General features: G+C 38.3%; 1 protein-coding gene across 2 annotated transcripts in view; it reads left to right on the forward strand.

The window, feature by feature from the left end:
* The window catches only part of LOC117414908 (mitogen-activated protein kinase kinase kinase 2-like), a 67613-nt gene that overhangs the window by 1174 nt on the left and 39298 nt on the right, over positions 1-27141 (forward strand). The window contains exons 2-6 of one of the 2 annotated variants that reach the window (XM_059026587.1): positions 9760-9828; positions 10488-10606; positions 14326-14366; positions 14628-14727; positions 20735-20848. In XM_059026587.1, coding sequence (XP_058882570.1) covers positions 9825-9828; positions 10488-10606; positions 14326-14366; positions 14628-14727; positions 20735-20848 — 378 coding nt within the window. In that variant the 5' untranslated portion in view covers positions 9760-9824. Of the gene's footprint in view, positions 1-9755; positions 9829-10487; positions 10607-14325; positions 14367-14627; positions 14728-20734; positions 20849-27141 lie in introns of both variants that reach the window. The other variant, XM_059026586.1, reaches the window with a different exon arrangement.

Below are 27141 nucleotides of genomic sequence, written 5' to 3' on the forward strand. Positions count from 1 at the left end.
AATCATGCAAAGTAAAGTTTCTGCTTCCAATACAGAGGAACACAGAGTGCTGCAATATGCATAGCAGGTGTATCTAAAGTGCCAAGTTTTCAATGAAGTCATGTTCCACTGAGGGATGGGCATTTCCGTATATTTTAATGGTCGTGCACATGTCATTTATTAAATGGTTAAACAGTTACACTGTACTTTACATCACTGTGCCACTGGCAAAAAAATGCTTACATAATACAAAGACACAAATAATTATGTAAAAAACAATAATGATAGTGGCACAACTGTATTTGACATTGCTTTAATAAGTAACTATTTTTTATTAATAGGTAGTAACAGTCTGACACAAGTACAGCATGCCAACCTGGTCTCACAAGGAAAACGTTAACACAGTAACGTCCTGCTGAGGCTCTGGAAACATTACTCCGTTAACGTTTTACTGGATCTACCACCATGCTTTGCAGCTGTGTTACCACACAACCCCAAATCTGTCTGTCACCTTTTCAGTACTGGATTTGTTATAAATGATCATTATTTTTAACATATTATGAATGTACATACAGAATGTGTTCTTAAAACCGTTTTTCTGTAATTCTGAAATTAACACAGTGCGTCCATCGGGGGTTGTTGATAACAAAACCTGAAAATTTCAAAATATTATAAACTGTTTTTGTAAGCTGACAGTCTGGTTCTGCTTCTGTGAGCTACAAGCGTGGATTTAAAGCGACAGGCACCCAAAAATGCATTCACGTTTTCTCCAACATATATATTTATATTTCTGCAACAGAAGTGCCTAGAAACTCAAGTGTTCTGGTATCATACTAACACTGTCTAAGTGTGTACTGAGTTTCAAGAACTTGACTTTTTAGGTTCAGATGCAGCACCTATGCAGACACGCACTACACATGGTTTTGTCACAAACACGTGTGCAGCTCTGCGCTGCACGTGGTTTGAGGGTCTTGATTTCCATTACACGAGAGTAGATGTTAAAACTTCATGCTGATTTGAACTCGGCTCTCGCCAAGATAAGCACCAACTAAGACGTAGCTTTACAGTAAACTAATGTGATCCATCTGTGTCTCCATCCATTTGCGCTTCCTTCCATATGATGATGTAGATATCCTTCTGTCTGGTGTTGATGGCTGAAGTGTAATCAGGTTATTGCCTCCCTAGCGCATCAGCACACCCAACGGCTGCGATGCTGGCTCTGGGGATCAACCACAGTGCGGTCTCCCCAGCGCATCAGGATGACAACCGTCTGGATTGAGCTAAGTAGGGTACATCTCTGGGGTCTTCAAGTGGGCACCTTCCATCCTCGGTGTTTTGTCGACTAGCCCACGACACCTCAAGAGGGCTCGACGGTGATTCTGGCGTCCCAGCATCACCCCCCTCCGTCCCCCACTCAGCTCAGCCCAGCTCACTTACCCGTACATCAGCGTTTCTTTCTTTCTATTGTGCTTGAGATCCCCAGCCAGAATCTTTCTGTCTCAACCACAGCCAGTTGCTGCTCCTCTCTGCTGCTTCAGATAAGTTCTTCACTGTGCGACGCAACTCTTGGCCACTGAATCCGACGTCTCTGAGAAACCGGGTTGTAGAGTGTGCCACAAATCCTCAGATCATGTATAGAATCGATCATTCCGAAAACGGGTCTTCTACAATTAATGATCTTGTAGGATGTACCAATAATCCTAAACTGTATGAGCTGTATGAATGGAAATGTGTGAGCCATGATAAGTGTCAGCTAAGTGAAATATTATAACCTTACACAGAATACTGTTCAATACTGCTCAGGATCCCCTACATTTTACAAGATCCTATTGAACATCCTGCACAAGTCATACAATATGTCATGAAACAGTAGAAAAAGATCTGGAGTATGATAAAAACGTGTTTAGTACCGCAAAGAAAACAGTTTACAAACAGTTTGATAAATCTGTTTTGTTTTCCAGAAAACAAAAAAACAACAAATTAAGCATTCACAAGCACTTGCTTGTATCTATTTTTAGGTGGGTACAGGATTTTTTTATCTACTCTAGCTTTTTCCATGCTTTCATTTGGTCTAAGCATTTCTGATTAAGACTGACTCTTATTTGCATCCATGACTTTTCCAGAACCTTTTCTCCAAATTTGACCCCAGTGCACCCTGAAAGCATAAAAAAATGTTAATGTAACAAACAAAATGACAGTACAAGTGAACTAATTCATGCAATTTAACCAATGGTTTCTACTGATATGAAAAAAAGGTCATACACACTTTTGATGACATTAATTTTCTCTTGGTCAAGTGGGGTTTTCTTTGTTGGCCCAGTTGGTTCAACACAACCATTTCTCATGTCTTCATCACTGAAGAGATGTGATAGGAGTGCTGTGGCATAGGAAGGCTTCCTCTATTTGATCCCAGTGTCATTTATTAGGTGGGTGCCATTCACCACCTGTGAGAATGAAAATCATTGTTATGAATTCAGATACAACAGTGGGGTATATTGTTTAGCTGTAGACCTAAGTGTAGAATTAGCCCTTTCTGGTAATTTCCACATTAGGTTTGGTTTTACATCTAACATAACCCACTTTAAGGGGCAATAACTTACAAATGTGTTTTTATGCATGCTTCTTTGTTCCCTGTTAAAGTGAATGAAGAGGATATTTCACTTAATATTGATGTCATATAACTATGCGTCTCCAAATTAATTTCAATGTTTTTTCAAAGCTTTATCATTAAAATAATAACTGAAATAGTACAAGCCAGTTTCAAAGAAGGGTATAGTGAGAATGAAACACCACAATATGTACACACTTACCAATAAATACAAGGAGCTCAGTCCAATTTAGTTTTCCATCTTTGACAGTGCCTGTCGTCTTCAGGGAAAGATTTTTTCTACAATAGTTTTTTTGATGAACTACTGAGTATTTCATTTCAGTAGCAAACCATACGAGATGATATTCAGTGTCCTTTGCTCTACAGTCTGTTATTGCAAATTACAAACATAAATTATAATTACAAAAGTGATGCTGTTAGAAAAGTTTTGCCAGGCATCTGGGTTACATCTGTATGCTCAATAAAGGCATGTATGTTCCATGTTGTGAAAGCAAATAGTGGAATAAAAACAATGTATATACAGTGGAAATTCAATGCATAAGATTTATAGCAGTTCTAAAGAAATAAAATTAAAAATACATTTAATCACAATATCTATAATTGCTTTCAAGTAATTAACATCTACTAATATCACTTACCACGATATGTGTGAGCTATCTTTTTTTTTTTGGAAGCCTCTCACTGCAGGGTATGTTTCTTTGCATTGTGAAAAACCTTCTGATTCCAACACCAAAAACAAACAATTTCACAAAGTCAAAATAATGATATTTGTTTGAACAGGGGTACCTACTACTCATCTTGATTAGTGTAGGTGTGTCTAATTGAATTATTGACCTGTATGACAATGTGGCTGCACATTCTTCCTTTCCTTCTCTCATTGGATGGTCAATTAGTCTTTTAACTACCCCAGACCAGCACCACTGTACTAATCAAGGGCCAGATTAAATCAAAACTTTGACCCACTCGCTAAGCACAAACCTGTACTTAATAGTGCTTTGCTTTCTGGCAGTGTTTCCCAAACCTGTCTTGGAGTACCCCCTGCCCTGCAGGTTTTCATTCCAACCAAGCTCATCATTGCTTTATTGAATCCTTAATTGACCTAACAGTGCAACTGAAGGTTCAATTCAATAATTAAGAGCTAGATGTCATGACAAAGCACAATGGAAAGACCATCTATGCCCCCCTTAATAAAAAAAGAAAATACACAGTAATCTTTCCATTAATTTATGCAAAATAAATACTGTGTACACTTGCATTTATTTTGACAAAAAAACATTATAGTCTATGAAGGGTATAATTCCAGAGGGCATATACTGTATATACTATTGTCTGTATACTGTATATATGCTTCACTTATTGTATTTCTTATACTATATGTATTCCCAAGCCAGAGATGATGGTCTCTAGTTTGAAACTTTATGAAGGTCACGTTTTACAATACTATGGGCCAAGCTACAGCTCAAAGAAACCATAACTGTTGTGGGAGGGTCTAAATGCTGTTTTACAAACATTTCTGTTGCTCTGGATAAGGGCTAAGCACATAAATAAAAATGTCTAATGTGACAGAATTTTGGTTATTCAGACTTTTTGTTTTTAATTCCTTTACCTGACAAATCTATTTCTAGTTGACACCTGATATTTCTTAACATACTCAAATTCCTGATCAAGATCTTTAGCTTTAATGGCAATGAGATCATATTCCCTACAGGATTGTGTCCAGGATCCTGTTCCTGCACAGGATTTTGGAACAGGATCCCGTTCCTGCACAGGATTTTGGAACAGGATCCCGTTCCTGCACAGGATTTTGGAACAGGATCCCATTTTGGAACAGGATCCTATGGGGATCCTACAGGATAGTGTAGGATCTTAAAGGATCCTGTCAAGATTTCTACCAGGGTAACACTGCAAATACTGCTGCATTGAGGTACATGTTCGCGCTGACAAAAGAACACTGAAAATAAACAACACATTAAACTAAAACAATAAAGTGAACTTAGAGACAAGCAATCATTTTATTCGGCTTTTACACACGCTTTAATAAAAGGAAAGTGCAGAATGACTGTGTTAATGAGTTTGTCAGAGTGCTGTGCTTTGCTGGACAGCCACTGTGTATTGCAGAGAGTTATGTATTGGTGAATTTGTGCGACAGTGCTGTCTGTCCTTTAGCTAAAACACTGCCTAACGCCGACAATCTTAATCATAAATATTTGATAGAAAATGGTGATGCTTTAGTTGGTAAACTTATATGGAATGCATTGATGGAAATGTCCAGTGTGATTTTTTTTACGCGTCTCCCGATGGCTTGCACCGCCCACTTCTGTCAATTTTCTTTTCTTTTTATGATTTCAAAGTGAATAAACCTGGCTTGTTTTGTACTGATGTCATGTTCATACCTTCTGTAGATACTATTTCCGTCAGCACAGCAATTGCACAAACATTCGCAAAGTACCAGCTAACATGGAAAAATATGGCTTTGACTTGCACAGATTCTGCTTCATCATACATGCCAGGGATATTAATAGCAGAAACCAGAACTGCTACGCATCACATTCCACATTTAAGGTGTGTATACTGAGATTTTTTTATCCCCCCATTTTTATAGATGTTTCAATTAATTACTTTTTACCGATTTTATCCCTATTTTAATATATGTAAAATAAACTCTGAAAAATTCCCAGATTTATTTTTTAAAGAAAAACCAAAAACGCGTTCATAAACTCAATCTCAGTGTGTCAGAACGCACTCTGACCGTTCGTAAACTCCTGGAGTGCTCTGTGGTGTCGTTCGAAAACTCAGAGGAGATAAATTTCGGTTCGCTTGGAGCACACTCAGGCCGCTCCAGCTTCAGAACTGCAATCTCATTGCGTTCGCTTTCGAAATAGCTGAGTTAAATCAAACTGAAGAGCAGCAGTAGTAATTACAGTAGCATTAGACTTAAGAGTTGAAAACTCATGTAAAAAAATATATATAAATAAAAAAAATCTGTTATCGGTCTAAGAAAAAGCCATTAAATGGCACAACTGCATAATGATCATAGTTAATAATAGTACTATCAGTATTCCATTTTCCACGAATGACTGGCTTACATTTTCGTCCTCACTGTCAGATTGAAGATCTTGTAAAACATTACCAAATGTGTTTTCAATCATTGAGAAAACCATAACTTTTGTGTTCTCCCTGACGACTTCCATTTTCAAACCGTTTTTAGGTCGTTCGCAAACTAAAGAGAAATTCACGGTCTGAAGTACTCCGAAGAGATAACTCAGATGGTCTTTCAGAGCATCAGATTGAGTTTACAAATGCACCTTAAGTATCTGTGAGCCCTTCCTGCATATTCTAGTAGGGGTGGGTGGATCGATACCATAAGAAAGTTTACAAACGAGAGGAGGCCATTCAGCCCATCTTGCTCGTTTGGTTGTTAGTAGCTTATTGATCCCAGAATCTCCGCGTAGTCTTCTTTGTTCAAGACTGAATAGATTCAATTCGACATGCCTTTTAAACCCGGGATAATTCTGGTTGCTCTTCTTTGCACTCTTTCTAGAGCAGCAATATCCTTTTTGTAACGTGGTGACCAGAACTGAACACAATATTCTAGGTGAGGTCTTACTAATGCATTGTAAAGTTTTAACATTACCTCCCTTGATTTAAATGCAACACTTCTCACAATATATCCGAGCATCTTGTTGGCCTTTTTTATAGCTTCCCCACATTGTCTAGATGAAGACATTTCTGAGTCAACATAAACTCCTAGGTCTTTTTCATAGTTCCGTTCTTCAATTTCAGTATCTCCCATATGATATTTATAATGCACATTTTTATTGCCTGCATGCATTACTTTACACTTTTCTCTATTAAATGTCATTTGCCATGTGTCTGCCCAGTTCTGAATGCTGTCTAGATCATTTTGAATGACCTTTGCTGCTGCAACAGTGTTTGCCTCTCCTCCTATTTTTGTGTCATCTGCAAATTTAACAAGTTTGCTTACTATATCAGAATCTAAATCATTAATGTAGATTAGGAATAGCAGAGGACCTAATATTGATCCCTGTGGTACACCACTGGTTACCTCGCTCCATTTTGAGGTTTCTCCTCTCATCAGTACTTTCTGTTTTCTACATGTTAACCACTCCCTAATCCATGTGCATGCATTTCCTTGAATCCCTACTGCGTTCAGTTTGAGAATTAATCTTTTATGCGGGACTTTGTCAAAAGCTTTCTGGAAATCTAAATAAACCATGTCGTATGCTTTGCTATTATCCATTGTCAATGTTGCTTCCTCAAAAAAGTCAAGCAGGTTAGTTAGACACGATCGTAAAACCATGCTGATTGTCTCCCAGGATATTGTTACCGTATATATTCCATCTTAGATCTTATTATAGTTTCCATAAGTTTACATATAATAGAAGTCAGGCTTATTGGTCTGTAGTTACCAATTTACATTTGCAATTTTCCAGTCTGTCGGTACAACCCCTGTGTCAAGAGACTGTTGCATGATCTTGGTTAGCGGTTTGTAAATAACTTCTTTCATTTCTTTTGAGTGGTAAATATTGAGACAGTTCCATGCATTGCATGTTTGAGGATGTAAAACATAATTCACATTATATTTTGGTAAACGTATGTGTGTTATAATTGTCATGCTAAATATAAAAAGCACCTACTTTTTGGTGTCAATGTTATATACGAATAGTAGGGTGGTCATTGAATAAAACCGTCAATTGATTTTTTTTTTGTATTATTTATTTATTTATTTTATCGTAAGACATACTATGTGATGGAGGTCCACTATGAAAGGCACTATATAAAATAAAGATTGATTGATGATACCTTGCACAGTAGATAACTAAATAAATAAATAAATTCAATTAAGTCATTTTAAAATTTTGACCTTGTGTTCCCACTTTTGGTACCAAGTATTTGAGACTGACCCAGATTGTACCTGTTCAAGCTGATGCAAGTACATGTACAATTGGGTGCCATATAGTCCAGTATAGTCGAGAATTGTGAGGTTTACAGATGCTGTCTGAACAGGTGTATCTTGAGGAGGCGCCGGAAGGTGGTCAGGGACTGAGCAGTCCTGATATCCGTGGGTAGGTCACTAAGGGGAATACGATATATCTTACTGCACACCTTGGAGTGGCTTATTGTGCTTATAAAATATAAAATTGCTCTCTGTTTATTCTATAAAAAGAAAACAAAAAAAACAATAACATTTTAAACTTAAAATTAAGTAGTATGTACTGTACCACAACCACATATTGTTTCTTAGAGACCTCCACATTGACCTGCTCCCATATCAAGGTCATGTGACTAGATTTCTGCATGAAAGGGACAGCACACTATGAGACAGTGGATAGTCTTCACGTGTTATCTGGTAAAAATGAACAGTTTGACTGACACATTGTTTTTAACTTGCAGATGCTACTGTGCCTTTAACAATAAGGATTGATTGTGCTTCTAGCAGACTAGATCACTTGCGCGTTTTGGGTGAAAAAAAAATCTTGGAACCACATGACAGCTGTGTTACGTCTTGACACAGCATTTAACCAATCAGAGAGTTGAAGGGGCGGGTTTTCTGTGTTAAGCACTTAGAGAGGCTAAAACGTTAAAATGACTCAAATTTGATTGATTTTCAAAGCAAAAATAGTGACAATGAATGCAGGGTTTTCAAAATAAGCCGGTGATCAGCGCAATCCACCACCTAATACTATATTTGCGCCGGCTACTTTATTAAAAACATATTAAGATTATTTTCGGGTATTATCATTGTCAAATTTTGTCATATTATTGTACTGTAAGGTGATATATACATAATAGCTACACATGCACCAAAAAAAATAAAAAACGTGTATTCCTTTTGTTGTGATACCATAACAATATGTATTTAGGTGCTTGTTGGGGGTTCATATATAGAGGTGGTATGCCTTTAAGAAGAAAGGCGTGATGGGATATCAGCTGAACACTTGTCAGATGACATACAAATGCTTAAGTGCAGAGGTGCTGGATTATTACACTCCGGTTTCATGTAACAGTTATGATGATGACCAAACGTGTATGAGTACTGTTGTGTAAAAAAAAATGGTTAAAATGAACAGTTGCATTCAAAAAATGTAGAACAGCAAAGAACAAAAATGGACGTGCATTAACAAAATGCCCTGAAAACTTAACATAAAGAAAACAATTTAAATGAAGCAATAAGCTCAATAATTAAGTTAAAAAGGAAGTGAAAAGGTTACAGTTTATTTATTTTTTTGTGAACTCCAGTAAGCCTACGTTATCTTTCCCCAGTCAAATCGTAGAGTGCCTAAATAAGCACGGTAAGTTACCATAATGAAAAACAGTCATGAAAAAGAATGTAGAACATAAAAAAGAGCAACCAGATATAGTCAACGAAAGACAACACATTATGCAAATTCTTTGTCGTATTCTATAGTTAAGGAAAGGCAAGTTTATTTTTCCGTTAAAAGTGCTCCCGGCTATAATGTTCTGCCACCCGGCTGTACAGAATTCCTTAAGAGAACCCTGGACCACATGCTTTGAGATAGCTATTGTCAAACTTGTGAAGACACTATTTATGAAACCAGTATGTGGTCACATTTGTTGAAACCTCTGCTCATATTTGACTATTTGAGTTTTATTTATTTATTAGCAGATGCCCTTACCCAGGACGACTTACAGTTGTATACAAAAAAAATACATCTCAAGAATTGCAGTACAATTAAGAGCATCAGGCTTCATTGTTATAACATTAAATAGGCCTACTGTACATCATGCAAACTTTGGCACTAACCATGAACTTGACCTTTGGCTGCCATATTTGTTGTTATGTAAAAATTAACTGTTATACAGGCATTTTTTTACCATCCCCTCTCTGTTAACGATACCTAGGATGCATCTACTTTACAACCTAGTCATTTTACTTCACATTTTTAAACAAAGAAGCACATTTTATACATTTTTTTTTGTTTGTCTGCAGTAAAAAAAAAAAAAAAAAAATGTGTTATCAACTTTTAGCTGGAGAGTTAAATATATTACTGTAACTTTACATATTTAAACTGTTGTTTAACAAACATTTTCAAGTCCGTTTTCTTTACCGTCTTAACATTTTGTACCAAAAGTAAAAGGAAGTTTGAATCTTTTTTCCTCATTTACAAACTATTCTGTCTCCTAGGTAGAAAAGAGACTGCTGATGGGAGAAACTTGTTTTCCTTAAGCCTGGGTCAGTCAGCCTGCTGCCATTATGGGTAAGACGAATGTTCCATTGAATAGGAATAAATCCTTCTTTATGGTCACTAGATTACTGTAGCGGTCTAACCACTTGATGTAGTACCTAGTCAACAACTACCACCCATATCCTTTAAGCATGTAATAACCAAGACTCCCTTCGTGTCTCATTATTCCTCGCTGGGGATGCATATTTCTGATGGAGGCACCAGTATGTATGTGTCATTTTTATATTTTACACAAAGACAGCTACTTAGACAGTCCTAGTCCTTTTTAATACTGGTGATGGCAATGGATTCAGTAATGATGGTGATTTGTTAGATAATGATATAGAAATTGATGCAGAAAATTACTTTGCATGCTACACTGGAAATCTGTCTTGGTTTCGAAATCCAGTAATTGTCAGACAGATCATTGTGATTGCCTGCAATGCCTCAGTCATTCCTAACACAAATGGTAATTTGTTATTTAGGTGTCCTACTTTCATATATTGCTTTGGTGGGGGTGGGGGGGAGCTTGATAACACACTTGCAACAAGGTTTTGTAGCAAGCTCCTGATACCAAGTTTGCAATGACATTGAAATATTTCATTGGGACTCAAGAGGTTCAAAAGATAGTGATTGTGTCTGTGTGTTTGCATGTTGAACCTCTCCTGTTTTATTTCCTGTTTTTTATACAGATGAGCAGCAAGCGTTGAACTCGATCATGCAGGATCTGGCTGAGTTGCACAGGGCCAGCCGCCCCGCCATGTCTCTGTCTGACATTGGAAAACCTAAGGCCTCTTCTCCCAAAAATCAGGTACACTCTAGCAGGGCCGGGTTAATTCCATACAGCAAAATCAAGCGAGAAGTGTTATTGAGGATCTTTCAACAGGTCAGAGTACACGTTGTACCTGCTGTATACCGTGACGCAAAAACCTAATTGATGACATCAGCAGTACCATATTGAGTTTATACCATGCTGTATTCTCGATATTGGTACAGTTGATGTTTTTTTTTTTAACCTGTTTAAAAAAAAAATAAAAAAAATACCTTTCACATCTACTGTTCACATCTTGCCAATATTCCTTCATACACAGACTGTCACTGTCCTATAACCCAGAATTATCACATTTAGATCAGTTATGTGTCCTTACAATAGCACACTGTTCCCCTTCAGAACATTTAATATTAAAATATCCCTGGCGACTTAAAAAAATTCAGTTTACAAATAGGTAAATTGGTAGGTTAGGTTGAGGGGGACTAAGACGGCTCAGAGAAATCCTAAAGATCAAGAATCCAGTTACTTATTCAGCAGTCACAAACACGCATTGAAAGTGAGTAGAAAGTGATGTCATGTTGCAAGTTCAAACAACAGTAATTTTTAAATTTTTTATTATTTATTTTTTTGTGCGATTATGTGCTGTTTTAAAACATAAATAAATTGTTTAAATGGTGGATATCAAACTGCTTGCGTTCCCTGGTTTATTTTGACGTTGCCCAACATGTGGAATCACATGATTGGTAGATGTCCAGTTATTTAGCTTTTCTGTTTGAAAAGTCGCTACACACTCTTAAAAAGTAAACGGAAGAGGAAGAAGGAGAATAACAATTTTACCTTATATCTCATTGTGCATAAGAGGTATTTACGTTTTTTTTCACATTTGATGTAAGAAAGTTTCAGACTTTTGGTACTGGTACAGATGGTAATTCTAAGTGATTTAGTTTTGCCGCTGCAGGATGGTGAAAACAGCAAAACCATTGGAGCTGTTGGAAGTTTTTCTAACTTGTACAAGGAACTACCGTTCCTCTCAATTATCTTGTTGCTGCTAATTGTTACTCCCTTGTACTCAATTTTATATTTAACTACCTCATTGCTGCTATTTGCAAGTTTTGTACATTTCATGCATTAGTAAAGAAATGTTACTATAAATAAATGGTACACTTTTATTCCTTGGTGATCTCTCTTTGTTCTTGCCCAGTATAGTATTTTGTCCAATATAGAACCTGTGCATATTTGAGGTGATTTAGTAAATTAAAACTCAATTCTGAAGGCGCAGTACTTTCAGTGGTGTAGTCAGGTCTACAGTCCAGAGAATTCTCAGCTGGCTGACTTCATCTTTTAAAGTACTGCTTGTTTTCTCAACTAATTGTGTAGCACTGACAGTATTAACACAACACGCTTGCAAACTGAAGGTTATAGTTTCAATCCCACACGTGCCATTTTAATATTTATATTATATAAAAAATAAAAAAAAATTTCAGACAAATGTTCCATTTTAAAACAGAAATAAATCATTTAATATAAATGATATAGCCATCAAAATAAGTGTGTACCCTAGTATATTTTCATGTTGACAGAACAAGTTAATTGTCATTACAATCGGATGTCTTACATATGCGTGGATAAAACTCCTTGGGGTCTTCAATTATTTTTTTTTGCATGCAGTGTGTGCAACCAGTCCATTTTAAAATATGAATACATTGTTTAATATAAACAAAGCTTTATTTAAGTCACCTGTTCAAGCAGGTTCAGTCAAAGTCATATTTCATTACTACAAAAAAAATAAAAATAATAATAATAATAATAATAATATGAATTTACTCTTGTCAAGTGACCCCGGAGATTGGATGTGCCTCCATGATACATCAACAGTCTCTTGCACAGTTTGTATTCAACTTTTTGGGGCATTTAACAAAAACATCCCAAACAGCAGAGGTGTTTCGAGACATTTCTTCAGTACAGGTTACGCTATACAATGCTTTACTGTCAAGCTGGCAAATGAAGAAATTAAATCCAGCCTCTGGATAACACAAGCTGGAGGAGGGAGGGACGGACGGTGCTCATTTTTCAAAATTAAAATTATTAGTGTTAACGTATATTTTGTATTTCAAACATATTCTACCATAGCACTTCTCTTAAACTGTATTGTACACTAGGTATTCAGTACATATTTTACTGAAGCACTACAACCGCTATAGGTACTCACATCCATCCCAGGTGTTTTGATTCTTATAAGTGGATGAGTCTTAAAAGCTGATCGATATGATTACTGTGGTGCAGAATCAAACTTAGTATGAGAATGATACAAGCTTGTTCCCTGGCTTCAGTGTAACGTGTTGACCACTAGATGTCACAAGTTCCCGCATGTATGCACGCCCACGAAAAATCCACAGCTGCTTTCTTTAACGAATTATGGATAATAGTCAGTTGGTTAACTGCTTGTTAAAGTTAATGACACCTCGATAGAAATGGCTTAGCTGATAGCTTTGTGATTGAGGTACAGAGGTGTAAGGAAGCAGAAGTAACAAAAAGAAACCAAAACTCGAGTAAGAGATCTAGTGTTTGTTCCACACGAAGTACTGTTAGTTAGTGCTCCAGCTGAGAGCTAGGTTTGTTTTGTTTGTTTTATTAGCGGTTGTTTTGCCACTGCAGTGTAAGAAAAATAAAACCAACACCGGTTTAAAACTCTAAATCGAGACCCCAGCCTGATAATTTACACTGCCCTCGGCCACTCTGTCGCATTACAATTAGCAAAAGCGTGCCATCAGCAGTTTAAATACAATATACAGACATCAATGGTGCTCAGTCATTGAGGATAATACAAAACAAGTTATTGTGGGTAAGCAGCTTGTCATATGATCATGGTTATGTTTACTCAAGGCTGCAGAATCCTATTTTACTACAGTGTACTTGAGAAGCGATCAAGTACGTGAGGGTGCCAAGTTTAACTGCCGTGCAGTGTTACGTGTAGTGTTACTTTTGAATTAAAATGACATCACAGTACAGTATTTTACTATCAGCACTACCACTGCATTTAGGCATCTATGGCTTACTTATTTTCTGTTGCAATGCAAATCACACAGTTTTTCATTAAGCGGAGATGCAAAGCTCTGCAATCTCCCCCTGCCCCCCCCTTCTCACCGCGCCGCGCCGAAATCCCACTTCCTCTACATGCATATCACACAGTAACACTGCTGTACTCAGTATGTATTCAATTAATGTGTATTCACTTTATTGAAACACATTTTCACTAACAGAGAACACAAAAAAACATACCTGCACAATGCAGTGGTGCAGTCACGTTTGATTACAAAAATGCAGTGTTTCCTGCATCATTGCACTATCCTCGCTGCATACGTGCCTAATCACGCTAGATGTGATCAAATTCAAATTCAAAAGCAGCTTTTATTGGCTGTACACGTCATTGCACTTGATTAAGTACTGTATTACATGTAGTCAGTTTGCCCCGAAATGATTCTTATAAGCGGATTGCTTGATTCTTACAAGCAGATTATTTTACATTGGTTGGTATAGGAATGATTTGGTCCCAGTGGTTTTGTTCACTATATGCAGTTGATTCTTATATCAGTGATTTCTTATAAACGGACTGCACTGTATCAGCACACCCTTCATATATAGATACTGTGTGTGTGTGTGTGTGTGTGTGTGTGTGTGTCTATATATATATATATATGTTACTGACATCTTTGTTATATTATTTAAACAAATTGATGTTGATTGTCTTTTTATTTCAGAATGATGTCAGAGTGAAGTTTGAGTATAGAGGTGAAAAGAGGTGAGATTGTAACTATTCATCCCAATTCAATAGTGAATCCATTAAATACTTCTGTATGATTTGTAACATTACAATTGCATTTGCAATTCATTATTTGAAATCACTTGGTTCTAAACTACAAACCAAGATGTAGTGGGCATTTATCTGTATCCTAAGAACATTTAATTCAAGCGTGATACAATTTGGTATGTATTCTTTTCTTCATGTTCTATTTTTGTATACTTGTAAGCATTGTTTTGTGTTTTTTTTTTTTTTTTTTAGAATTCTGCAGTTCCACCGCCCAGTGAAACTAGAGGACCTCTTTTCAAAGGCTAAGGTGGCCTTTGGTCAATCAATGGACCTACATTACACAAACAATGAGGTATGGTGCAATAACTTACACACTAATTCATTTGGCATACAAGTCCTATACTGATCTATAAAAAAAATCTATATATACTGTTATAAAATGCATTGTGTCTTCACAGTATACATCATCCATCTGTATGATGAATTCATCCAGAACTATAAAACACTCAATGTATATAAGATGTATATAAATACTAAAAAATAAACTAGTAAAACTCTATTCATTCATTTAGCATCTTCATTGCCTATACGATGCTAGCCACGGCTAGCTATTTACCAGTCACAAGACTGTCACAGTGCAATTACACAGAAATCTCACAGCTTTGCATTTTTGTTTTTTCTGACCATCCTTGAATCAGATGCACTTCATTTGTCCTGCCTCCAGGTGGCAAAATAAAGTAGAAAATGAATTAAACTAAACAGCAAGGAGCGCTGTGGACGTAACACTAGCACCGCCATAGCTGCTTTTTGAACGGTTTTCCAATTGAAATTTAAATATCTCCGTGTATGTGAATATCTTGTGAATGTCCGTACTTAAGTGTTACTAAATATCTGAATCAAATACCCATACAGTGTTTCAGCTGCAGAATCGTAAAAATGAATACGTTATAAGCACTTGCTTCTTCAACCGCCAGATCCGCAGTTTATGTGGCATATTGAAATCAATACAGTATAGCCGACAATTTAGTCTGGGCTTTGTAATAAAATCAAAGTCATTGTGAAAGAACTTATATACTCCTGTCGAGTGCTGAAACACTAATGAAAGTCATTCTACACATCATTTATTATTGTTATTATTATTATTTATTTTATTAGTAGTTGTCACAAAATATACACATTGTAATTCAATCTTGAGAACATTGCAAACCCATGTGTTGTGATCAATGCCTTGATCAGTCACCTCTTGATCATGTATGCTAATTCTTTTGTATTAGGTGTAGGGCTGGCGACAGGCTGGCTGGTGTTAGCGTTTTATTAGACTCTGCTGTGGGCACTCCAATTCATTATTATCTGTATACTGACTAAGAAGATGGCTCAAAGATGAGTACTGAATACGGAAGAAGTGCTTGAACTGTTACAAGATTTGGCTGAAGGCGATTCTGATGGCGAGGTGAGTGATAATGACAGCAAGGCATCCTGGGCTGTCGAAGCTAGCAGTTCCGACAGTGAAAGTGAGGACACAGAGCCGGATTTACCTACAGGTCAAACACAACAAGTGCCTGTCCCTGCGGCCTCTCCTGCATCTGCCGCTTCAGCACCACCAGCACCAAGGACAACTACACCTGCTGAATCAGCTTCTCCAAGCGTAATTCAGGAGACGGGCAAAGACGGGACAGTTTGGAAAATTATAACGGTGATGAGGCTTTGAGAAAACGAACATCAGAAAATGTTTTGTCTGAAGCTTCAGGCCCAACACCGCACGCAAAATGAAACATAGATACCCCACTCAGTGCATTTCTGTTGGTGATCTCTATGCAACTGCTGCTTCACATTCAGCGCTGTACCGTGGCAGAGGCACAGCAGGTACTGAATGTTGACCCTTGAGGACTGTCTTTAGAGGAATTACAAGCTTTCATTGCAATCCTGTATGTGCGTGGTGCATATGTGGGCAAAAGCATTTATGTGGAGAGCTACTGGTCACAAGAGTGGGGTCTTCCCTTCTTCAAGGAAACAATGTCACGGAATCGCTTTCGGGAAATCTTGAGATTCATAAGTTATGATTTGAGAACAACAAGAGCAGCCCGACTTATTACAAACAAATTTGCCATGGCATCAGAGGTTTGGGGCAGCTTCATCACAAATAGCATTGCCTGTTACAAGTCTGGACCTAACATCACCGTGGATGAGCAGCTGTTTCCCACAAAGGCACGCTGTCGCTGGTCACAATATATGGTCAACAAACCAGACAAGTTTGGCATCAAATTCAGGCTGGCAGCTGACGTGGATTCCAAATACCTTGTAAATGGTTTCCCCTACCTGGGAAAGGACGAAACGCGCCCTGCTGGTGAGAGACTGGAAGACAGTGTTGTGCTGAGGCTGATGGAGCCGTACTTGGGCAAAGGACGAAGTGTCATGACTGACAATTTTTTTATTTCTCTCCATTTGGCCAGGGAGTTGAAGAAAAAAAACAAAACACTTTGGTAGGGACTGTGAACGAGAGTTACCACCAACAGCTCAAGCCGTGCGAGCCCCCCTGCACTCAACTACACTCCTCAAGCTGCGCGAGCCCCCCTGCACTCCACTACACTCCTCAAGCTGCGCGAGCCCCCCTGCACTCCACTACACTCCTCAAGCCCTGCGAGCCCCCCTGCACTCCACTACACTCCTCAAGCTGCGCGAGCCCCTCTGCACTCCACTCCACTCCTCAAGCCCTGCGAGCCCCCCTGCACTCCACTACACTCCTCAAGCTGCGCGAGCCCCCCTGCACTCCACTCCACTCCTCAAGCCCTGCGAGCCCCCCTGCACTCCACTCCACTCCTCAAGCCCTGCGAGCCCCCCTGCACTCCACTACACTCCTCAAGCCGTGCGAGCCCCCCTGCACTCCACTACACTCCTCAGGCAGAACGACTGTGCCACCCCTGTTTTTTATAATGTTTTGGACCTGGCAGCCATCAGCTCTTTGGTTTTGTACAAGGAGTGCACCAGCAACACAATCACTTGGAGGGACTTCATTTTGCGGCTAGCCCTGGAGCTACGGCAGAAACATTTTGATAAGAGACACGAAAGCTGGCTGGCAAATGCCTCTCAACCTTTCGCCAGCACTGCACACGGAATAAAAGACAATGCCAGGTTGCTAAATGCAATAAAAACAGAACTTTTTATGTCTGCGCCCATTGTGAAAAGGCAGTCTGTGGCAAATGCACTGGTACAGTTGAAAAGTGTGTTTTCTGCGTAGATTGTACTTAGAAAGCTATTTCACTCAAAGTGCTTTCACGTCGCATAAGTTATGTTATATTTTTGTTTTATGCTGTTTTTATAACTAGTTATTTATGTTTTATAATTTTATATGTGCATACAGCTTTCTACACCTGTTTACACAGAAGTTTATTGCGTAAAGTTTATTTTATTACAGTTTTTCATGTTTATGTATATGTGCTCGTTTTGAAAAAAATAAGAAAAAAGTTTAATTTTCAATGTAAATACAGTGTTTCTGCTCTGAAAATGTTATGTATGATGTTCATAAATAAAAATATTCAGTTGTATCCGATTGTTTGTTTTTCATTTTCATATTGAAGCCGTTTTAAAATGGAGCCGCACATTTTGCTGGGGCGGCGGTTGTATGTAGTCCAAAATCTCTGCGAGACGATCTCTGTCTACTTCCTGGCCTGACATCACACCAGCCAGCCTGTTCACATTTGGTGTCAGAATCGGGATAACAGCACCTCCAAGACTTAGGCCGTCTCCCAGGGAAGCCAGCTCGCCGTCGCCTGGGGAGGCTTTTCTAGGAGTTGGTCTGCTGGGAAGAGGATGACACCTCAGACGACTGGTTCCACCTCAAGAGGCGAGCTAAGGAGCCCGAACGTCCACATCCCAAGAGGGGGAAGGCCGGGCGTCCACAGCCCAAGAGGGGTAAGCCCACGTCTCCAATGACTGAGGGAGAGCTGCACCAGTCTCCAGTGACTGTTGGAGAGCTGCACCAGTCTCCAGTGACAGAGGGAAAGCATCACCAGTCTCCAGTGACCGAGGGAGAGCTGTACCCGTCTTCAGATATAGGAGACTACCTGCTGCTCCTGCCTCCACCGCTAGAGTGAGACTACCTGCTCCTCCCATCTCCACTGCTAGAGAGACTACCTGCAGCTCCCACCTCCACCACCACAGGGAGACCACTTATTGCTCTTACCTCCACCGCCAGAGACTACCTGTTGCTCCTGCCACCACCACCAGAGGAGCTGAAGCTACCTCCCAAGGATCAACTCCTGTCTGAGTCTGCACCGCATAAGGCTGCCGAGCCTGCACCACCCGGGGAGGCCAGCTCGCCGTCGCCCAGGGATGCTTGTTCGCCACCACCTCTAGGTTGTTTGCTGCTGACCCCCAGGGATTTGCTGTGGCCTCTGGCAGAGTGGGCCACACCGCCACTGGCAGCATGTACACTGGCGCACCTGCCTTTGCTGGAGGAGTCAGCCTTGGTGCTGTCAGCACGTCCGCTGACAGCATTGCTGTTGTCAGCCTTGCCGCTGCCAATGTTGCCATGGGTAGCATTTCCACTGCCGGAGTGGGTCACCCCGGTGTCAGCCTTTCCGCTGCCAGCAGGGCCACAGGAGGAGGACTCCGCCCCGTTGTGCTGACAGCATTGCCATTGGAGGAGGACATTGCTCCGATGTCGGCATTTCCGCTGACAGCATTGGGACAAAGTCAGTGCTGCACTGTTTTGATTTAGGTTGCTAAAATCTAGTTTTCAGCATTGGAGGTAAAATACCAGAAATAGACGACAAAGCAGAAAAAGCAAAGTATATTTTGGCTGATGATTGTGTCAAGATAGTTCCCAAAGAAACTGTACGTGCAGATGGAGGTAATTGTTTTGCACATCGATCGCTATTTAGCTTCAGAATCACACATTAAACAAAAGGCTGCTACAGAGGCTGCTGAATAGAACGTAAAATAAACAGCTTTCAGAAAACATACTGGAAAGTCAGCACAGACAAAAAGTATTCCTGTCGGTTGTATCCAAGTTAAATCAGTACTACAGTTACGATCTACCACAGCCACCTCGCTTCAAACAACCTGCTGCTTACTTTTTAAACGCAGTTAGTATTATAGACCCAAATAGGCACGTTTTCTTTGTTTTGACTCGGTACTAATAAAATAAATTATTGGATGGGACAAATAACATGACAACGAACATGCTGCGTATACTCCCTTTATTAAAATATGCCAGATGCCCTTGGGTAACCAAGTTTTCGGACTGTTTTTAATCGATTTCCACTTCTGTATAACTTGGCAAAGCTTTGCCTTACACTTCCAACCAATTCAGTGGATGCAGAATGTGCAGTCTCAATGTATGGGTTAAGTCCACACCAGACAGAGAATGTTGGCAGCAACTGCTGGGGGGATGTTGCATGCTTACCTTTAACAAATGACAGCACTCAGTTTTAGTAAGGAAGCAAGTACCACTGTTTTTAGGCTTTTATAGTGCTCTGAAATATTGTCTACTTAGGTTTATTTAATGTTTAAACAGGTTCACGAAATGTCAGCGAAATCCTAATTTTATTACCCGCAAAAAATACGCAATTTACCGCGATTTAAGTAGATCCCTAATTATACATTATAAATATTATATAAGTAGACCCCTAATTATAATCTGAGATAGATGACAAAGGGAGGGAGGCGTCACATTAAACTTAAAAGTCTAGCCCTACTATTCATTTCAAAGGGGAGTTTATATTATTAAACTGAAATATTTTTAAAATCTGTTTCGTTGAACAAAATCAAAAAATGTAAAGTGTGTTTCAGACTTTGAGCTTGATCCACTTTTTTGTACGCTAAGGCTAGAGTTACTAGCTTCCTGTATACTGCTTGTTGCTATGTGAAGTATGCAGAGGTATGTTGTGTTAAGAATCAACACAGGGGTGACGAAAACAGTACAATGAGTACGACAGACTCATTACAGGAATGCCAAAAGGTTTGTGGAATTAACCAGTGCGTGGCTAAAATTACTGTTATCTGTTATAAACTAGTTTCTAGAATGCAGAAGATGCTGGACGGTTAACTAACCAGCATATCGCATTGACGTCAATTTTATCGTTAAGCATATCGCGACATACTTCACCATTTTTATAGCTGGCCATGGCTACCTCTATATTTTGAATTGCCTTGCTGGGACCTTGTATAGATAGTGGGTTTTATTATTTATTCATATATTGAGGTTGGAAATCTATACAGTATGGCTCTCATATGTGTTTATCCAGTGATTGACTATGCAACCCTGTAAATATTAGTTCACTCTCTTATATTTTCGAATTGCTGTTCCCAAGCTGTTACATTCTATTCAAGTGTGTATTCCAACTCTTGCCTCCCTATAGCTTGTGATACCCCTGACCACACAGGATGACCTGGATAAAGCAGTGGAGCTTCTGGACCGCAGTGTTCACATGAAGAGTCTGAAGATACTTCTAGTGTTGCAAGGAAACAATCAGGTGAGGAATTATAGGATTTCATGTAGAAATTGAATGCCATGTGGAACCATACTTACGAAAATCTTAAAACAGAGGTGACATTTAGTATACCAAACTTTGACACAATATAAGCACAAAACCGAGCAGAAACAAACACATCAGTAGGGCTTCTTGTACTGGACCTTTAGCAGTAATATTTATATACAGTAATGGTACAAATTATGGCAACAACAACTGATTTACAGCAAGGGTAGGGGTATGGATTGTATTGTCCATTTTTCAGCACTCAGACCCCTTACTAAATATCCTGGTATCTCTGAATAGATAATCGGCTCCTCTTTAAAAATATGCTAAATATTTTAATGAGCAAGACATCTCGCAATGTTCTCCTTTTTCTAGTAAAGCAGTACAACTGGGGATGGGGAGTTTGTTGCCAGATAATTTCATTAAACAGCATTGTTAGTAAAGGAGTCATATTTAGGGTACCATTAAACTTGTGAGAGGGATTGCTCATTAAAATCTTGAGCATATTTTTTAAACAGGAGACAATTATATATTCAGGGATACCAAGATATTTAGTGAGCAAGTTGTTTGAGTGAAGTTATCTGGCAACAAACTCCTGTCAGGATGTGAGTGGTGCGTGGATAAAAAGGAAATGTCCAAACAATACTTTATAGTGCAAAAACGTCTGTTCTTTATTTTACACTTTTTTTTTTTAGAAATAATAATTCTAATCAAAAATGACAATAATCCAACCCTATACCAACAATGGTAATGGGTAAGGTTGAACGGGTTTCAGTCCCAAAACACAAGTCCAACACTCCGATAACCAGAATCCTCCGTGCACGAAAACTGTGCTCTTCGGTACATGGTGCGTGTCTGTTGTGCAGTGCAGTAAGGGTAGTGCTCACGGTGTGGTGCTGGCTCTGTGGCTGCAGCTCCTGGCTCTCAATCCTCCTCTGCAAGACAAATGACACTTAACAAACAACAAACAAAACAGCGCTCTGGCTCAGGTTTCGCATTCAGCGAAGGGGGCTGTAGTCATGCAACTGCGTTCCCTTTGTACGACCAAACTCCTCCCTGCAGTCAGCCTGGCGTCACGGTTTATCTTGATGTATCATTCTACTTGAGATGTCTTGCTCATTTATACTATTTTTTAAAGAGGAGACGATTATCTATTCAGTGATACCGAGATATTTAGTAAGTAGAGAGTCTGAGTAAGGAAAAATGGGCAATACAATCCCCACTTCTAGAGTTGCTGTAAATCGTTGCCATAGTTTGTATAGCTTGTGCCACTTAAGATATTACAATTGATATCTAAAACGTCAAAGCATTTTGTTAAATACAGTGTAGAATTGTCAGGTTTATAGGCCATCTCTTACTGATGGAGGTCCCTGGGTTCAAATACTAAACTATCAAGTACCAAACTAAATTGGCACCCTTGGCAGTCTCCCTTGAGAGGAGGAGGTGTTATGGTCAGGACAGAGCTACAGTACATGCAGCGTGATTGTAAAGTGATTCACGTGGACATTGCAGGAATGGTCCATGAAAGTAGCGTGAAGCTTGAGTGAAGGACGCATTAAGATCGAGTGTTGTCAGGCACTGAGAGGGGCGCTGTGGAGCACTGCCGCTGCAAGCTAAATGCTTGTACAGCACTGCTTTTTACAGTGTCACTTCAGCAGTGATTTTTTGCTCTTCCTCTTTTTAAAACCATCGCATACTCGCACATATATGTTCCATTTCAAATTAAATAAACTCAATCTAATTGGCTTAATGTTACATAAAGAAATATATCTTGAAAGCTTAGCATAATAATGCATGTTACTAAATAAATAATTGTCGTTATTTTCACAGATAAAAAAGGGTTGTTCACCGGTACGTTTAAAAAAATATTTCACACAGAACACATCGCACCATGAACCCTTTAACCACCTATACTTGGCACAATAAAATCCCAGTTTGTCTAAATAAAAATCATCAATGTAGTTAAAATGTGCAAGCTTACAGTAATACTAATAGAGGCCAATTGTATTTTGAATAACCCTACAGACATAAAAGGCTGGTATGTAGCTGATGTTTCATAAACACATGCAAAATACCAAAGCAGTGCAAACAAACATATTTTATTTTTTTACCGCTGTGTAATAACTGATCTCTTCACCCAATATGACAAAATTCACATACTACTTCTTAAAAATGCATTGAAAACAATACTGTTCTGTTCTCAAATTCCTTTTCATCTGGCAATGTTGATTGCACCTATTCCCAAAATCATGCTGCTGCAAAATAAAAATAAATGTTGTGTAGTGATGTTTATATGATTGTATATATTATATATTTTTTGTTGCGACTTTATGTGGAATGTAATAAACGAGAACCAAAACGGTGAGTCTTTTTTTTTTTACCTTCAGTTTACAACGCCATTTCCACGTTTGTTTTATTTGAAGTGTTTAAAGTTAAATTTCAGTTTTTGTTTGGTTTCGTTCAGCTACAATAAGGCACAAGTAAACCTCATGTTCTTACTTTATGAAAACAAATCTATGGGCACTGTCTCTATGCCGTCCAATGTGCATTGCAAAAAAAAAAAAAAAAAACGTCCTTGGACTCCAAAGCGGTTAACTTTCTAGTTTACTGTTCAAATGACAACAATGTTTTGATCAGACTATCAGTGCGTCTGTACTGGTTTTTCTGTGACCTGTGCAGACTGTAGGAGGTGGGTCAAAGTCATGCTGCATTGTTTTGATTTAGGTTGCTAAACTCTAGTTTTGAGCATTGGAGGTAAAATACCAAAAATGGACGACAAAGAAAAAAAAGCAAAGTATAGTTCGGCTGAGGATCGTATCAAGACATTTACCAAAGAAACTCTACATGCAGTGGAAGTAATTGTTTTGCACCTCTTGTAATGTGACTTTGGAGAAAATACGATTGATCGCTATTTAGATTCAGAATCACACATTAAACGAGGCTACTACAGAGGCTGCTAAACTGAACGTAAAACAAACAACAGCTTTCAGAAAACAAACTGGAAAGTCAGCGCAGACAAAAATTATACCTGTCGGTTGTAGTCAAGTTAAATCAGCACTACAGGTATGATCTAGCACAGTCACCTTGCTTCAAACAACCTGCTGCTGCATACTTTTTAAACACAGTTAGAATTTTACACCCAAATAGGCACGTTTTCTTTGTTTTGACTCGGTACTAATAAAATAAATTCCTGGATGGGACAAATAACACGACAAACGAACGTGCTGCATATATTGCCTTTATTAAAGAATCCCAGATGCCCTTAACCGAGTTTTGGGGCTGTTTCTAATCGATTTCCACATCCTGTATAACTTGGCAAAGCTTTGCCTTACACTTCCAACCAATTCAGTGGATGCAGACGTGCAGTCTTAATGTATGGGCAAATCCACACCAGACATAGAATGTCGGCAGCAACTGCTGGGGGATATTGCATGCTTGCCTTTTACAAATGACAGCACTCTGTTTTAGTGAGGAAGCAAGTACCACTATTTTTAGGCTTTTATAATGCTCTGAAATATTATCTACTTAGGTTTATTTAATGTTAATTTTATTCCATAACCTGTCCACGAAAAAATACGTACGTTTACCGCGATTTAAGTAGACCCCTAAGTATAAGTAATGGTAGAAAAGACAAAGACAAGCTTACCATAAAGTGTTCTCTCTTGAAAATCCCCCATTCCCGACGTACAAATCAGAACAAGAAGTAGAACATTGTACCAATGTCTTATCAGAGTAGCTGTCAACATCATAACTATTTACAGTTTTGCTGTTTAAAAGTTATTAAAAAAAAAAATGATGTGCTATTTCCAAATCAAAGTCTTAATAATTCTCAGGAGCTTCCTTTTGAATTTGTCATGTTTTAGATGATCCTCACGTAAACGAGAGCGTTTTCTGGTCTGCACTCTGTTCTGACAGCTAAAACCCTGTTCTGCTGGTACACAAGATACAGTGCTACATGAGATACTGAGACCTCCGCTGTTTTTTTTTTTTTAAAGAGGATGCAGGGAGCAGTGGAAACATTTTAACATGTTGCATTGCATAAAACTACTACAAAATTATTGGATAGGGATGAAAAGAGGATCTGTTGTCTTTTACATCTGCATTTTAGAAACGCACTGATGTTATTTTTTTTGCGTTTTATTAAAATGTCCTGCATATATAACACATAATTCTACATAAAGGTTTCCTGAAATGCGGTGTCAACTTTATGTACTGTTTATTTTTGGAAATAAATAGTAGTTGTGTAGTAGTAAGGCCTACACAATGTATTTTTACCCCTGTGATATTTTTCTACTTTGATGTGTTGCTGTAATGACTTGCTGTAAAACACAGGCACACACACGGGCCACTCACCCCTGCCCCTACTGCTATGCGATCTCTGCCTGTGTTCTGAGCAATATAGTGGTTTTTATTACTTTTTGAAAACAAACAAATACTTACATTGTGAGGGAATCTTCAAACGTGAAAGTCCTGTGTTCGTCCCAGCATTATATTAAATTAAATACAGATGAGCCCGCTTTCTATCGTGATTGCCGTGCAGGCATAAGTTGTGCTCTAAACAGGGCTTCACATTTGCCTATGACAGCACATTATGAGTGTGAGAGAAAAAAAGTAAGAAAACTAACGGTGAATTTAAAGAGCAGTGTTTTAATGTCATGTCCCCATTGGAACGTATTATAATAGCAATATCTCTTATATTTTCGTTGAGTGTAGATCTCACACTTAGAATTTAAATGCTAAGGAATTTGAAACATTTAAAACCACAACAGGTTATATATAAAAGTTAATATGAGGTTTTCGTCTGTGTTTTATTTAGGTTTAATGACTCATAATTAAGGATACGATTTTGTCAATTGTAGATTTTTAAAAAAGTCTGAAATCTTGGAATTTAATGTGAAAACACATTTTATTATTATTATTATTATTATTATTTATTTCTTAGCAGACGCCCTTATCCAGGGCGACTTACAATTGTTACAAGATATCACATTATACATTATTTCACATTATACAGATATCACATTATTTTACATACAATTACCCATTTATACAGTTGGGTTTTTACTGGAGCAATCTAGGTAAAGTACCTTGCTCAAGGGTACAACAGCAGTGTCCCCCACTGGGGATTGAACCCACAACCCTCTGGTCAAGAGTCCAGAGCCCTAACCACTACTCCACACTGCTGATTTGATTTGGCACTTCCTTTATTTCCTTTAAAAATGCAGTATGTCATGCAGTGAAAATACACATATGTAAATTGTTTGGTTGTGTATATGCACACAGCATTTACGTGAAGCTATGTAGGTCAGCGAATGAGATTTGTACTGGCTGAGCGAGCATGTAAATGAACACGGATCGTATGTTCCTGTAAACTCCGTTGTGATCTTCACATACATACAACGCTTGTTAATTTATTTTTTGAAACAAAGTGGGCTTGCATCTTCAAATAATATTAATTAATTCTTACATTTTATTTCTTGAATTTTTTTTTCATGCAATGTAGTGTACCCAAGTAGTCTGTTGAAAATAAATAATCACTTTCTCTAAAAGTAAACATTGCTAAACAAAATACTTCAGACCGCCATTGAACGTCATTTTTTATTATTGTTATTTCCAGCAAACTGTAGATAAAACGATAGGTTTATCTATTTTAGTAGTCTTTATTTCTGATCTTTGTGATGCCCCGCTTCTTGGACAAGGTTTTTTCAACTCTGATTTTGTTTTGTTTGTTTTTATTTTTGAAGGGGCAGTGCTCTGTAGGTTACTCAGAAACAACCAATTTAAATGTTGCGCTCTTATTATTGAAGAATATATATATATATATATATATATATAATTGTAGCGATGTCGGTAGGGGCATCACACAGGGCGAGGAAACCAACACACAGGCATGTTTCATTTTGAACACGGTAATAAAAACAGTTATTTCACATGCTGATTTTGTATATATATTTGTACATTTACGCCGGATGAGCACAGAGAAATAGGAACACAGAAAAAAAAAGTTACGTTGGTGTGAAAGGACCTTTTTAACACTAGAACCGCCAGATTTTTGAGCTACCTAGAACCGACTACTTTCAAGATTAAATATTTCCTTCTGATATATTCCCAGTTGCATTTGTGGAACAAAATGAAGGATTGTTGTCTCCAGGTACATTGAAAAATAAGTAACTAGGCTTTCACTGATTTTGCATCTTTACAAATCCACAATCATAGCAATCTCTGTCTTGTAGTCAGTCTACAAACAAAGAAAGGCTTGAAATAAATAAAAAAAAACATGTGTACTAGGA

This window comes from Acipenser ruthenus, chromosome 7 (genome assembly GCF_902713425.1).
Source record: "Acipenser ruthenus chromosome 7, fAciRut3.2 maternal haplotype, whole genome shotgun sequence".
Taxonomy (NCBI): domain Eukaryota; kingdom Metazoa; phylum Chordata; class Actinopteri; order Acipenseriformes; family Acipenseridae; genus Acipenser; species Acipenser ruthenus.